The sequence below is a fragment of the Colossoma macropomum genome, unplaced genomic scaffold (assembly GCF_904425465.1).
Source record: "Colossoma macropomum unplaced genomic scaffold, Colossoma_macropomum, whole genome shotgun sequence".
Lineage (NCBI taxonomy): Eukaryota > Metazoa > Chordata > Actinopteri > Characiformes > Serrasalmidae > Colossoma > Colossoma macropomum.
In genome coordinates this window covers 25,118,217-25,133,429 of record NW_023494800.1, presented here as the reverse complement: position 1 = coordinate 25,133,429, position 15,213 = coordinate 25,118,217, and the positions used below count along the sequence as shown (strand labels likewise).

At 38.3% G+C, this 15,213-nt stretch overlaps 1 protein-coding gene across 1 annotated transcript in view; it reads left to right on the top strand.

Moving 5' to 3' along the window:
- The first annotated feature begins 308 nt into the window (after nt 1-308).
- The window catches only part of gabrb4 (gamma-aminobutyric acid type A receptor subunit beta4), a 78,315-nt gene continuing 63,410 nt past the window's right edge, over nt 309-15,213 (top strand). The window contains exons 1-2 of the mRNA XM_036588033.1: nt 309-388; nt 2,186-2,277. Coding sequence (XP_036443926.1) covers nt 309-388; nt 2,186-2,277 — 172 coding nt within the window. The remainder of the gene's footprint in view (nt 389-2,185; nt 2,278-15,213) is intronic.

Sequence of the window (15,213 nt, the reverse complement as noted above, 5' to 3'; positions counted from 1 at the left end):
CATAGCCGAGGAAAGGAAAACATAAAAAAAAAGAAAAAGAAAAAAAAACAGCTGGGACCCATTACACCCCCGTCTCCACTCCAATGCCTCTTTCTGTTTTTTAATATTTCCTTTTCTTTCATGGCCATCACACATGTGTGTGTATGGTTGCTTGGGTTTTGATTTGAGCTATTGATTTGGCCTCTTTTTTTATTCTCCTTCCCACTGTTTGGATTTTTTTTTTCCTCATTCATTAGTAGAATTCCCTCTCGTTTTGGAACCGCTGGAGGTTGGATTACTGAAAGTGCATTAAACGGATTTTTGTGGAAATGTTGGGTCCTCAGGAAGACAAACTATGTGGATTGCTTTCTGCTCTGACGGTGCTGTCGTCTATCTGCTTCGTACAATGGTAAGAAAAAAAAAATTTAGTGAACAGGGCTGGTGGGATTCCTTGTTTTTTTCCCCTTTTATTTAAACACATGTGGTCATTCAGCGCTGACCGTTCGCTGATGGCCAGTGGCACATAGCTGTCATTGGCATAAACACTTGAGATGTGTATTTGTGTATGTGTGTGTGTGTATGTGTGTGTGTGTACGTGTGTATGCTCGCGCTCACCCGTCTGTGTGTGAAAGAAACATGAGCGCGTGCACTGTGCATATCTTCTAAATCTACATAACGCTCATATTTATACGTGAATATGGTTCATTTCTTTAAGAGCTCTGGCTGCATCGGCGTACGTGCCATTTCCACAAAAACGAGCCGAACATACAGGTTTTTGACTGCCGGAGACATTTTCATTGCTCCCTCTCAACACCCCATCACCATACCGTCTAAATTCTACATTCAGTGCCGTTCAGTCAATGGAGATCCAACACCGACGACGCCTATCAGTAGCCTAAATAGGCCTGTTGCCTCACGACACGGAGGCCTGTCTGTCTGAACGCCATCAGAAAGATTCTCACCCTCTCTGAGATTTGCTAGTACGCAATCTTTGCTCCTTTTCCAGTGAGCTGTTTTGTGGGCCACCTGTGGACGTGATAAATAGCCAGCCGGTGGCCATCGTAATCTGGTGGCCATCGTGAGGCGTTCATACTTTGTACGCCTTTTTGCTTTATATTTTTAGCCAGAAAGATAGGAGCTGCCGGCAGGTGGGCCACAGTCTGGTCACCGTGATCGTTCAAGGGCTATCGCTGAAGCTGCTAATCTACATCCCTCTCACTGGTTCTCACGGTTCCGGATGTTTTCTCATGAGCTCAGAGGGGAGAAGCTTGAGTTTCAGTCACAAACCATGTCAACCATGTTGGGTTTAACATGCATGCTTTATGGCTGGAAAACCCAAAGTGAAGCAAGCTAATGAGCCATGGGTTTAAAGAATGCTGGCAATGTGGTGATGCTCTTTAGACCACATCAGGAACTGAATATAGATGGTCATGCTAGGTGTTTACAATGGTTATAAGGCTACATAAGTCTTTCATGACTGACACAAACCTTCACAAACCTTGTTCCTTTGGTCCACTTTGATGCCATTTCACTTTAGCAAGTGAGACCCATTGGAATATACATTCATAAATGGCTATATAGGTTTGTCTGTTGTCTCAACAGACTTGTAGAGGTGTGGCTGCTATTCTGTGGGACTTATCCAGGGTTCATTGACTTGCATGGTAAAGAGACCGATAAAGCTCAACACTCTGTTCAGGTGTTATTCTACAAGTTCGATGGTCACTAATATTTTTGTAATCATCTTCACATATGACGTATTGGGCAAAGATTCAAGTATTGTGGCACATCAGATCACTTTGGATAGTGACAAGCATGTCATAGACCTTGAATGACAAAACCATTCCTTAATCAATTTACCACTAGGACTTAATTGGCCTGAGTAATAAAAAATCCACTAGCTAGCGTCAGCTAAAATCAGAATCAGAACAAGAAGTTCTTAAAGTGTCCCCTATTACTTGACAGCCTAGTATATCTCATTTTGACTTACTGTGTCTTGTTCATGAAGTGTCACACTTATAGGCCAGTTTTCTCTCTCTTTCTCAAAACAATACCAACAAAAAATGGTGGACCGCTGCTTGAGTCCTGAGGTGACCTATTGCCCAAGCAAGCTCAATTTCTCCAGCAATACTAGCCACTCATTTAAGAAATATTTCTATGTGTTGCTTCTATTATTCTAACTAAGTGATCTGAACTGTCTCTCCTATAGCACATCCACTGGATCTGGAATATCTGTGGCCAAGACGACAGTGGACAAACTGCTGAAGGGGTATGACATCCGTCTGCGGCCAGATTTTGGAGGTACGTCCACCCCTCTTGTCACCTATTCTGGAGCCTTTCAGCTTTACCTGTCATTAGTGATGTAAACTAAGAGAGTCCATGTTAAATTTGATGCTAAGTTCTGCAAGATGCTGCCTCCATTGTGTAATCAATGGATCTTGCCATTCTGATTGTAGCTCATGTCACAGCCAAGTGCCAGAAGAACTGAAATATAGAAGTACTGTGATAAATTTTGATGTATGATGTTGACCTCACACTATGGCAGAATCAAACCAAAGATTAGGGTGCAGCAGAGGTCAGGAATCTCTGAAGGGAATGTTCTCAAGAGGGTTCACCACCAACATAGAGCGTGTCTGAGTAAGAAAAACTCAAAGCGGACAGTTTTGAAAGAGCCTCACTGCAATGTTTGGTTGATCTTCCCCGCACCCCACCCATTGCCTTTCCAAGGACGTAATAGTACCGGTGGAATGTTTGATTACGCCGACTCCACAGTCCTTGTCTTTGCCTTCAAAAAAGGCAGAAACTATAGAAGGACTTCTAAAGGCTGAGCACACGGTTTCAGCTCTGTAGTTCTGTACACGTTCACAACTTTAAAGGACCCCAGAGATGCTTCTCCAACCACAGAACACAGAAAAACTTTGCCTCGCCCACAAAAATGCGTCGTTTGAAGGACACTGTGTCCAACCATTCATCACAGGTCTCCGGTTCACCTCCTGATATTGCAAAGAGGCTGTAAATTTGCTACCGAAGGTGCTTTTTTTCGATTTAGCCATTCAGCTCACCCTCAGCAAATTAGCCTGTATTTCACCAAAGAAGCAAATCTATGCTGGGAAGTGTACAGAGCACAGCACTATCAAATTCACTAGAGGTCTGAGCAAGCTGAACAGTGGTACTGCAAGACAGTTTCTTTTTCTCTATCTATATATGTATCTATCTATCTATCTATCTATCTATCTATCTATCTACATACATATATCCATCCACCCATCCATCTACCTCAATCCATCCGTCTACTATTCCAACTACTATACTACTATTAAAAATAAAAGTTCCTACATAGTTCTTAGCTTGTAGGGAAAAAAAAAACTTTAATTGGTATAGACACTTTACATTATGTTTAGGTTCTTTAAACTTTAAAAAGGTTCTTCACAAGCACATATTTCATGTATAAAAATGTTTACTTTAAACAATTGTTCCTATATCATTCATTCATTAATTCAGAGCTGACATTTGATTATATATAACCCAGTCTGTTTTTGCAATATGCCAGTGCAGTCCACCATGTGCACATTCACCCTCACTCACTCTAGTTTGGCTGGCTTGAAATTATTTATTGAATTTTCCTTTTCAAAGCAAGATTACACGGATGTTATTACATTGTAATTACTATATCAATTCCAAGTCCTCTCAATTCTGTACCCAACAAAAGAGATATAAGAAGTTCTGCTTGAGGCAATCAGAATCAAAAACTCTTGCCTTTTGTTTTGTGGTTGGAGCTGATCTGGCAGTACACCCTTAAATGGTTCTAGGATTAGATACTTGGTTCTAGGAAAAACTTTAGTTGGTATAGAATCTCTAGATTACACTCTTAAGAAGTCATTTAGGCAACGCCACAGAAGAACCATTTTAATTACCTAAAGAACCATGTTTGTAAATGAGATTTGTGGCTGTGAAGCATCTTTTAAGTGTATAAAGAATTTTCAAATAATGTAGTTGTTTACCAATTTAAGGGTTCTTTCTACAACTTTTATGAGGAGGTTCTTTAAACTTTAACAAGATTCTTCACACTCACACATCTCATTTACAAAAATGGTTCTCTAAAGAACCATCCATTGAATAACCAAAAATGACAAGGAATACAAGAAATATAAATGCCTTTATTTTCAATTGTTTGTGGAGGTTCAGTCTGTAAAAGGTTCATCGCATTCAAGCATGGATAGGGAATCATTCATTGAAAGGTTCTTTAGGAAACCTAGTGGTACTTCAAAGGCATCACTCTAAAAAACCCTTTCTGACACAAATGTTTTTAGTGATATCACACTAAATCATTCCATCATCATTCAAAGCTCAGTTTGCCTTAAACAACTGCTGATCACCTTTGGGTTGGAGACCGTGCATGCATTTTAATTGGATTGGAAACATGGCTGAGTTGGCCACAAAGGTACTAAGAGAAAAATGATAGAGAGAGACAGAGAGAGAGAGAAAGAGAGAGAGAGGTGGGTTCGGTAGTAGAGAAACCAAACTGCCACAAAAGTGCTTTCCGCTGGGTTGGGGGGAAGCTGCAGGGTCCAGTTAATGTCAGTATGTGTGTGTGCGTTTATGAGTATTTGTGAGTGTAAGAGAGAGAGAGAGAGAGAGAGAGAGAGACCACACCATTCATGTGAAGTCCAAACCAACCATGCTTTTTGTCCCAAACAAACAAACACATGCACACACAATAGGGGTCGCATTTACAAGTTGACTGGTCGAATAATAAATCTACTGCTTGGCACTGTGGGCAGCAACTGACTAGTTAAAAACAGAACCTAAAATATAGCCGTGGTAAAAACTGCAGTGAACAGGCAGGTGGAGCAAAAACAACTCTTCATTGCAGTGGAAATACCACACAAAATGAAACCAGTTCCCCTGCAAGCTGTGTAAGATTACGAGTACCTTTTGAGAGCCATTGTCCCCGATAAGAAGGTGTGATTTGACAGACATGCAAAATGACCAATCACAGAACATTTACGGCAACATCTGCACAAACAAAAAACAAACGCATGTTAAATAAAGTGGAGTACCAGTTGCCAATGAAGAGATCTCGTTTACTTGCTAAATACAACTTCAAACAAAATTCAGGAATCACTTCGGAAAATGAGATATCGTAAATGTTTCTTGGCCTGTGACAAGGCCTATGTCTGGCTCTGAAAGGCTTACTGGTGTGAGACACACTTGTTACCTACTAGCATTTAGCTTGATATGCAATTGTTTATTTTCTATCAGACTGATAAAAGAGATGTACGATTCTGAGAGCTGTGGTGATTTTATCTAAGGCTGAAACTTACTGAAATACAACAAAAAACTCTTCTCGTACTTCAAATAGCAGCCCCAGCTCCTATTAGCAAGCTTCTAACAAAATACTTTACACACGCCCTTTTTTAAAATATGGTAACGATGACTCATCAACTAGTCGACAACTGTTTGCATGACTAGATGACTAGTAAACATGAATGTGTGCAACCCTTAATATACACCCATACCATATCAATACTCCAGTGGCTTGATGTCCATGGCATTCCTGAAGATATCAGGCCTCAATTCATATTTGATCATCAAAGCTGTCACCATTGTCATTCTCCATGAAATACAGCACATTATAGCAATGGGATTGTCTTCTTGACTTCAGTTTGCTGTGATGAAGAATGCAGGCACCTTGTTTGTGAATGATAATTCTCTACTTATCAAGGTCCGATTTCTAGACCTTTCTCCTTTTCATTATGTCAAGCAAACTTACGTAGTCTTAAACTGCTTTGTTTCTAATAAGTAAACATCTGCATCATATCATGCAAGTTGTAACCTCATAAAAAGTTCAGATAGGCCAGGCTCAACCTATCTGACACAGCAGCTTTGCTCTCATGTCTTGTTGCGCCGTTCATTGTTTTGCCAGTAGCAGATGATGAGCCTTCGTGTTTCGTCTTTGCTCTGCTCTCGTCTTTGCTCGGCTTTCTTGTTTGCGCAGTAGTTTATTGGCTTTGGCTCCAGTTCCTCAACAAATAGCCCATGGATGGTAGTGTGCTATCTGAGCTCGAGAGAGAGAGACAGAGAGAGAGAGAGAGAGACAGAGAGAGAGAGAGCAGAGAGAGAGAGAGAGAGAGAGAGAGAGAGAGAGTGAAACCTGGCTGAGCAGAACTCCAAACCACCAGGGTCCTCTACACAATTGCAACATGATGAAGAGGATACAAAGGGCTTATGGGATTCATGATGCGAACTATGGTGGAGATGATGGCCCACATGATGATGATAATGATGACCATGATCATAATCATCATCATCATCGTCATCATCATCATGCTCAGTGCAGTTTTTATGCTGATTTTTTGAGCGCCTGATTTCTCGGGAATCATCAAAAAACATCAGGCGAATTTTAGGCATTGCAACTCTACAGTCTGAAAAAGAAAGGGTTCTTGGCTTTCTGGTTCTAGGAAAATTTTAAATATCATCGCTGCCCAAAGAAAAACAAATATCTCCAAAATGGCAACTTTATAGAAGAGGCCAAAAATGTTCTTTACTTTTAATGTAAGTTAATGTAAAGACATTTTATTTCAAGCTGTTTTGGAGCATTTCTTTTTTCCGTTCATCAAGAAATGTTCACATAATGTAAAGGGCAGCTGCTGTGTTTTAATGATGGAAAAAAACAAAAATCAACAAAAAATGGAGAGACTTTTTTTTTGGACAGTGACGATATGTTCCATGCTTCCATCTCTTCCACAAAAATGGTAGTTTGATGAATTATCCAACATCAGGTTCTCTAGGGAACATAAAGAACTTCTATGGTATCACTCCAAAGAATTTTGGTACCTTTATTTTTAAGAATGTAAAAGCCTTTGAATGGCAAACTATTGAAACCCAGCAGTTCCACATTTACCATATTCTCCAGTGCTGGTCCTGATGTGATGTTTTAACTGTGAGGGGATTTTCTTGGCTCTTGGTTTGCCTTTAGGTCTGTAAATGTGGACATTTTTATATCTGGCTGTTAAAAGTTATGGTATGGACTTCATATTCATATCTCAGCATTATTTAATAGTGAAGTACAGCCCTATAATGATGTATTCGGTTTATCATTTTAGTTCAATTATAAATGTTTCAGAAGCAATGCAGATTCACCATGGACACAATATTAAGAACAATTAAAAACTTATTGGTATTCAAAGGCATTTTTTGCAGATCTTTCCATTGAACTAACTAAATGTAGGCTTCTATGACTCAATTTTATGGAATTATTATATACGTAAGGCACAACTTTACAGGTGAAAGGGGTTATTTTAGATATTGTAATGAATCTTTTACTGACATCCTTACAAATACTCTTTGTATTAAAAAATACATTTAGATGCAAACGAGATGTTTTTAGATCAAATATGCTTACGTTTTTATAATTCTAAAAACAAAAAAGTAGCCATTGGATGATGTTAGAATTAAAATGTTTACTTCATTGTGAAAACATACCTCGAGAAAAGATTTTACAGACAGATTGCAGGAATCTCTTTGTTTTGTCATTTAAATCAAGAACCATTTTCCAGGTTCTTAGTACAGAATCTAGCATAAATCCTACTTTCAGTGCTTTATTAGGAAATTCTTCAGTAATATCCTTCACAATAGGCTTAAGAACAAATATGTAAAATGTCCTGAATGCAGGTATTCTAAAAGCTGATTGTTTTGGTTTTGAAAGTAAAAAAAATGCTGATTTCAAAACAACAATATTAAAAACCAGCTTTAGAGTTGCATCCCCAGTGACATGTCAGAAAACATGCACCATTTGTGTAAATGTAAGTATTACTACAAAGAAAATAAGACACATTTTGAGATGTTAGTTAGATTCTACAGGAAACAAGCTTTTTAGTGATGTATGGAGCTAAGCCTTTATTAAAGTTGCTAACTTTTGGAAAAGACAGTCATAAGCAGATGAGAATTGGCATACCCTGCTTAAATAAACTTTTCTGTTGAGCTGTGAATTTTTTCATTCATTCAATTTAAGAGCAGACACGCAATTTATCAAAAAAGACAGAGTTGTTTTTTCTGCCTGTAGTGTCTTGACTTTATTACATGATTTTGGTATCTTTGCAGCTTTGGGAACCCTTGAATTGTTGAACATTATGCTACAGTAGCGACTACTTTATTAAATTATTGAAGCTACACTATGTAAGGTTGTTTTGTTAAAACTGAAAGAAGTAGCATTACTGAGTCAGGAGGGGGAGCTAAAAAGCTAATATATATATATATATATATATATATATATATATATATATATATATCATCAGATTAATCTGCACAGGGAAGGGGTCTGAAGCACAACTAATGTTGCAGAATGTTCAACACGTTGCCTGCAATTACACATTTCCACCAGAGATGTCTCCAGATCTCGAAACCTTACATAATGCAGTTTTTACTTTGTTTTCTTTGGTGAAAATAAGCATCTGTTTTTGAACCATCACATTTGTTTGACTTCAGTGTGACTCTTTTGCTCATTTTCGTGAACAAGTATTGTCAAGGATACATTGTTAAGGACATGACTGGGACAGTGAAGCAGCACAGCATTATTCATAGCAAGACCAAATGCGTTCGTCTAGTTGATGTTAGCCAATTCCCTAAAACAATAAAAATGATATTTCTCTGACAAACTATGTTGGCACATTGAAGAGACAATACAGCATGTAGAAGATATAGAAGAGTCCTCTTCAACACCATGTGACAATGTACCTGTGACAATAGCAGGTACTGACTGTTAAATAACAGTACTTTGACAGTGTTGAGTAGTTAGCTTAGTTGGCGACACTTAATAGTTGGACACACGCTCTTTCCCTTTTCAATCACATCCTTAAGAACACACCCTTGGCAACCCGCTTGCGTTTTGTAGTAGCAGAGTGTTATATAATGAACTGACTCACAAATACAAGTGTACTCACAAAAACCAGCGTTTCACTGAACAGTTTGTATATTTTCTCCATCTTTCCGCACTAAAACAGAAGGAACACCTGAGTAGTGATTTCAGTTTACTAGCATCTTGAATGGTTAACCAAGCACTGGAGTACCAGTGCACATCATCCCTAGTAGTGACAAGTTGAAGTTTGTCAGAAATTAGAAAAATGTGCCAAAAATGTAACTTATTATAATATTTACAAACACAAAATGCTTCAACTGTTTCAATGATCTATGCATGAAAAGTAGTTAATATCACATTACACCATGCTTTTGTTTTTAGCTGGCAACAACTGTGACTCCCAAACTGTGATATGCTTATAACAGTAGTCTCTGGTTTTCATGGGTATATCTGTGACTCTGATAGGCCTCTAACAGTAGTCAATGAGAGTAACAGTGATTGTAATAGTCAGTAACAGTGACCAGTTTTCGTAAGGCAATTTCTTATTTGTTACTCTGATGGACATCTAAGAGTAGTCAGTAACACGAACAGTTACAGTACCGCTGTAACACTGTTACTGGTCAGTAACAGTAACAGTACTGCTGTAACACTGTTACCAGTCGGTAACAGTGACTAGTTTTCATTGATTTATTTCTCATTTGTTACTCTGATGGGCCTCTAACAGTAGTCATTGACTATGACAATAACACTGTAACACTGTTACTAGTCTGTAACAGTGACTGGTTTGCATAGATCTGTTTCTCATCTGTTACTCTGAAAGGCCACTAACAATAGTCATTGGTTATCATTGGTTGATCTAAATACATCTGACAATGACAGGCTCATTTCTTTTCTCTACGTTCACAGATGTATATTATTTGTCAAATCTTTCTTGCCCTCTTGTCAAATTCTTTCTTCATATTATCCTTATTGTATTATTGTTTTGCTTTTTGGTTTCAACCAGAGGAGGATGGGTTCTGCTTTTAAGTCTTGGTTCCTCTCAAGCTTTCTTTCTCTCACTCTTGCCATTGTTACCTTTGGCTTGCTCTTTTGGGTCTTGGATTATTTTTTACAATGACCAGTGTCGCTTCACAAAATCGCTTTATAAATTCATCTCGAATTAAACTGCACTGAAAGTGAAATCAGTCAATATTTTTGTTCTGTTGTTCACCGCAACCTGCGAAACAGTTTGTACCTGCCAACGAGGACCAGCCATTTTGGTCCATGTAAATGAAACAGAAGACGCCGGAAGAGGAAGACACAGGATTAATTACACCCGCAAGGGTCTTATTTACAACCTCAATAATCAAGTCAGCCTCTGAGGACCTCGATTTTACGAGATTGCGGTTTCTCATTTCCAGTCTTCCTTCAGCGAGAGGCACCTCCGTGTGTCCAGGTCCTGCCTCAGCCCGGGCCCGTCCGTTTATGTTCCACCCATAAAAAACACGTTGAAACTTTAATTAACGGAATGGAGCGGGGAAGCAGTTGCCTGGATACGAAACATGTCACACCCGAGGCCATGAATCATCAGGACTCCGTGTAGCAAGATGTATTTATTCAATTTTTCATCTTTTTTTTTGGTTTATCACTGATTTATGTTTTTTTCCTGTCGTTGTTGCTGTTTGGGTGGTGGTGAGAAAGATGTGGTGTGATTTTTAGCTGTGAGTAATGAGCCATGCTGCGGTTCGTTTTAATTTCCACAATGTGAGGACACATCGTCAGCCCACTGTCACTGCAGGGAGTTTACAGTATTGTGAGCATGTGGTCAGCACTGCAGCCTTGCGCTAACACATACACAAACACACAGACATACCTGCACACATACATATGCGTTTTCACCATGGCCAGTTCTTACTAAGCAATAGAAGCAGTCATTTAGGGCCCGTTTATGATGATAATAAAATGACACACTTGTGGGGTTCTTGTGGCTCACAAGGACCCCACAAGTGTGTCATTTTATTATCATCATTCTTACTGTTATCATTATAACTATTTATCATTTGTGTCAGTATTGGCAGAAAATGTATATTTTCTTTCACAGAGACAGAAGTTCTATTTACCCTTTGAAATGAATAAGTATTATTTCTTTTCCATTTGTGCCTGCAAAATAATATAATTGACATGGGTGAAAGGGCCTCCAGGTAGGATGATTCTTACAGCCTTGAAATTCTCAGAAACTGACCAATACTCACACCAACACTTCTCTACATATGCATGTATGCAAAAACATCTCTAGTTATACGACGTTTTGTAGCTTTTCTGAACAAAAAACGTTCATGTATCCTCTACAGAACACGGTACATTTTAATGCACAAATACAAATACTGTTTATTTGCTGAATTTAAGATACTGCATGTTTCTTTGGTAAAATATTACAATCTGCAAATAATAGAAATTGTGCACAAATATTTGCAGAAAAATGCCATATTTAAGTTTGTTTCCTGTACTTTCACTTTCAAAATCAATCGAATCTATGTAATTTGACCAGGAGTGTTCAAACCTTTGCCTATGACTGTATATGCTTTCACATTCCCTAAACACCAGGGGTGAAACAAAACAATTTTCAAATCACAGCACAGGTCTAACAGCTGACTGGTTCTGTCTGGTTCTAATCAAAAAGAAAGTGGCTAAAAACAATACAGCTGTTGCAAATTGATGTACCTGACACTATTTTTTTAATAGGCACATAGACCTCTGAAGTCATGTCTAATTCTGTAGTCGCGCAGACCATGCATGCCCATATCAGGAACTGTGGGTCTAAAAAATGAATGGAAAACTGCTGCTATGATGCTCCCTGGTACACAAAAGGTTTCCTGAAAATTTTTGTCCAATTCCCCACTGAATGTCACTTGAGGCTCTGAATTATGAGTCATTAAGGAGTCAAAATATGACTTTTGTTCTATCTTTGCTTAGAGCAAACTACTGATACTGCACGTTCAAATGACATGAAAATAAGTCTATTGTTAAATTTTCACACTTTTATGTAACAAAACCAGCTACTTAAATTGTATGCTACTACTGCCAAAGCAATTTAACTACCACATTTGACAATGCTTGCTGGTTTTTGAGGGGTATTTTGGTGAGGTAGCCAGTGTTATGATGTCAGCTCAGTGCATAGCAACATTAGCTTGCATGTAGCAATACTCGAACTTTGATTTCCTAGCAACCGCGCAATTCAGAGGATCTGGCATTATTCAGAACTAGGACAAAATGTATCTAGGAACCGTTTTGTTAACCACAGGGCTGATAGCAATGATTTTCAAAAATCCTATTCTTTTTTTGCCTTGAGAAATCCAGCTTACTCTGTGCTCCACCTGGAGTTTCTAATATGGGCATTACATCGACTACAAAAATTCCAACATGACTCCATCTATGACATTTACTGTAAAAGATAGTTTGCCAGCTCAACCTGGTCTGACAGTCTGCAAGTCAAAGCATACTGTGATTGTTACATGCTGTCACTTTTGTCACTTTTAACCCCCCGTATTTTGCTAAATTCACATGCTCACAATGTTCTTCTTGAAGCATTTGTCATCCAATTTTATGAGGTCCTTTTGACATCCACTGGGCTGGCATGTTCATGTGAATGTCATTTTTGCAGTCTTGTGTGAACAGAGAAATTTCCAAAACGATATTTGTTTGAAAAAGGAGAAAAAACAGAAAATATGCAGATGCATGTGGACGAGGCCTTGGTCAGATATCTTGTCCAATTAACTGCACCCCCCACCCCACCCCCAGACATTCATCCACCCACGTGGCGGCCAAGTGCTGCCCTATCTCCCTGCATCGCACCATCATTGGGCTCAGATCTCTATGACACTGGACTGCTGTTGCACGATTAAAAGCCTCTCAGGCAGCGGGCCTTCCGTTTTTTGGCCCTGCTCAGTATGAACCACGTCACAGATGCAAATGGCATTATAACGACCTCTGGAATGCACCAATGAATTCTAAATAGCCAGTGACTAATACAGTGACCCTCGAATCAGCGTTGAGTGGCAGGCTGTGATAAAACACCAAATAGCTAATAAATGTCTTTTACAGTGTGATGTATTGTTTTTATTAGGGATGGGCATCGATATTTAAATATAAGGATATTTGAACTCCTCTTAGCCTTTTTCTACTTACTTTCTACTGCAATATGTTATTACAAAATGAATTAATATAATACATTAATAATAGTTCAAATAATTGTGTAATTAATATGTAATTACATATATACATTTAAAGAGCACAGCAAAATGGAAGTAATCACTTGAATGGTAAAACCTTCTGTGCTTTTATTTATTATTAATGATAATATCAAATATCATCACTCAATTCATTTGAAAATGCCTGTATTTGAATAGTAAACATGGATAAAATGCCCACCACTAGTTTTCACATCTCAGATCTTTGCACTGAGCTTCACCGACAGTCGTCTCAGATCCTCTTCTTCTCGGAGCTTGGGTTCCTCACCCTCAGATTGCAGAGGCACATAACCCTGGTATGGAGAAAGAGGATGTAGCAATCGATGGCTGATGAAGTACTAAGCCCCTGGTTTGGGAGGGGAAACGCCACCAGAGATCCCAGTGAAATTAAAGCATGAACTGAAAGGCCGCTAATTACATTATCTTTGAGGAGCTCACCATTTCAACCGAGTTGTAAGTGGCCTCTGCAGACTGCGGGGAAATCTAATAAAAAGCAGTGGCCTGTAAATTGTATCAGTAAGTGTTTTTTTCTCCCTTGTTTTCTATGTTATCTGAATTTCTTACAACTTTAATGCCTTTGGCAGTGCTTTAAAAGCTTTGTTAAATGAATAGTGAACAAATGAAGTTGGTGTGAGGGTAACAGATTTCAAATTGGGGCTGAAGTACGTAGTAAATATATAATGACATGATACTGTGGCACTTATAAAGCATTTATAGATGGTCTTTGGACGGATGTGTGCTCTGTGTGGGTTCACTTTATACCATTTTTATTATCAAAAATTAAAAAGACACTGAATCTAAGGCTCTATCCACACACACATATATATATATATTCATCTTTGAAAAAATGTAGGTTTTTTCTGTATTTTGGCCTCCTATTCACACAAAAACGGTGCTTTAAGTCTAAATTTTAAACTCAGTTTTCCATGTTTTTGTTGCATGTAAAGCATATCTCTTTAGAAACACTGATATCACAGCTTCACCTTGCACATCATCATTGTTGTTTTGCTGTGCTGAGCATGCTTCTCTGCGTACCTGACGTGGCTGATGACAATTGGTTCTGTGTGGCTCGGATAATTTCATATTTACTTATAGCTTCAGTTTATATCAGTCTACTGACAATTCTCAATATTTTTTGCTTCTAGGCCTGTGACTGTCTAAGAATCCTCTTATTGGGCTAACCGTTTGAAAATTAACCACATTAAATGATTAAATCTGCTTGAAGAGTGGTATTTTTTTCCATCGTTCTACATTTTAGTCCAGTATTTTCACCCGAACACCGAAGCAGATGTGGGAGCACACAATGATAGCATTAATTAATGCTTAATTTTGTCAAAAAAAAAAAGAACATAACAGCACAGTTCAATAAAAGTTGTAGTTGTAATGTGATGTTATCTGGAATTTGGCCACAAAACTATTATTAGTCTTACATAAACAATGAATTGCAAATGTCAAAATGGGGTTTAATGCCAGACACCCAATGCCTTCTTTGCTGAAGCTATTTCATCGTTTCAAACAGCCTGTTTTGCCTGATGTACGAGAGCTGAAACGTGTTAATCTTTGTTTTCCTGAGCGCAGAAGCTGTTTTGTCTGATGTTGACACTGTGGTCTAAGTTCTAAGATGGACACTGTAACAAAGGTAGCTTTTTGTACAGGCATGATATCTACTTACAGCACAGAGCATGTTTGACCAGTGTATTCGCTTTTCTAAAACAATCTCATCGAAGTTAGGTACAATAAATGTGGTATTAATGTGGAACATCACATCACCCAATATGTTTAAATGTTCAGTTATACTTTTAGGAATACTAGGGCCTTGCTATGGTTGAAATAAATCAACAATGAACATTTTTTAAACTGGGCACTATTACCGTGGTAACTTGGTTAACCATCACTGGGCACAGATCTAAATAATTCCTAATACTTTTAAACGTAGCTGTTGTGTTAACAGCATAGGGTCCTCTCTGGGTCTTGTTCAAACTTGCAGTCACACCTTCTATAGTCACAATTCTATTAAGTGTAGAAATCCAAAATCCCTGTGAATTAAAAGAAGTGAAGTGAAATATTGACTTATAAGCTGCAGTAAAAGAATAGCATTCTGCATTGATTAAGTGTGAAAATGTCACCATCATTCAGTAAACAAAGAGCTGGGTT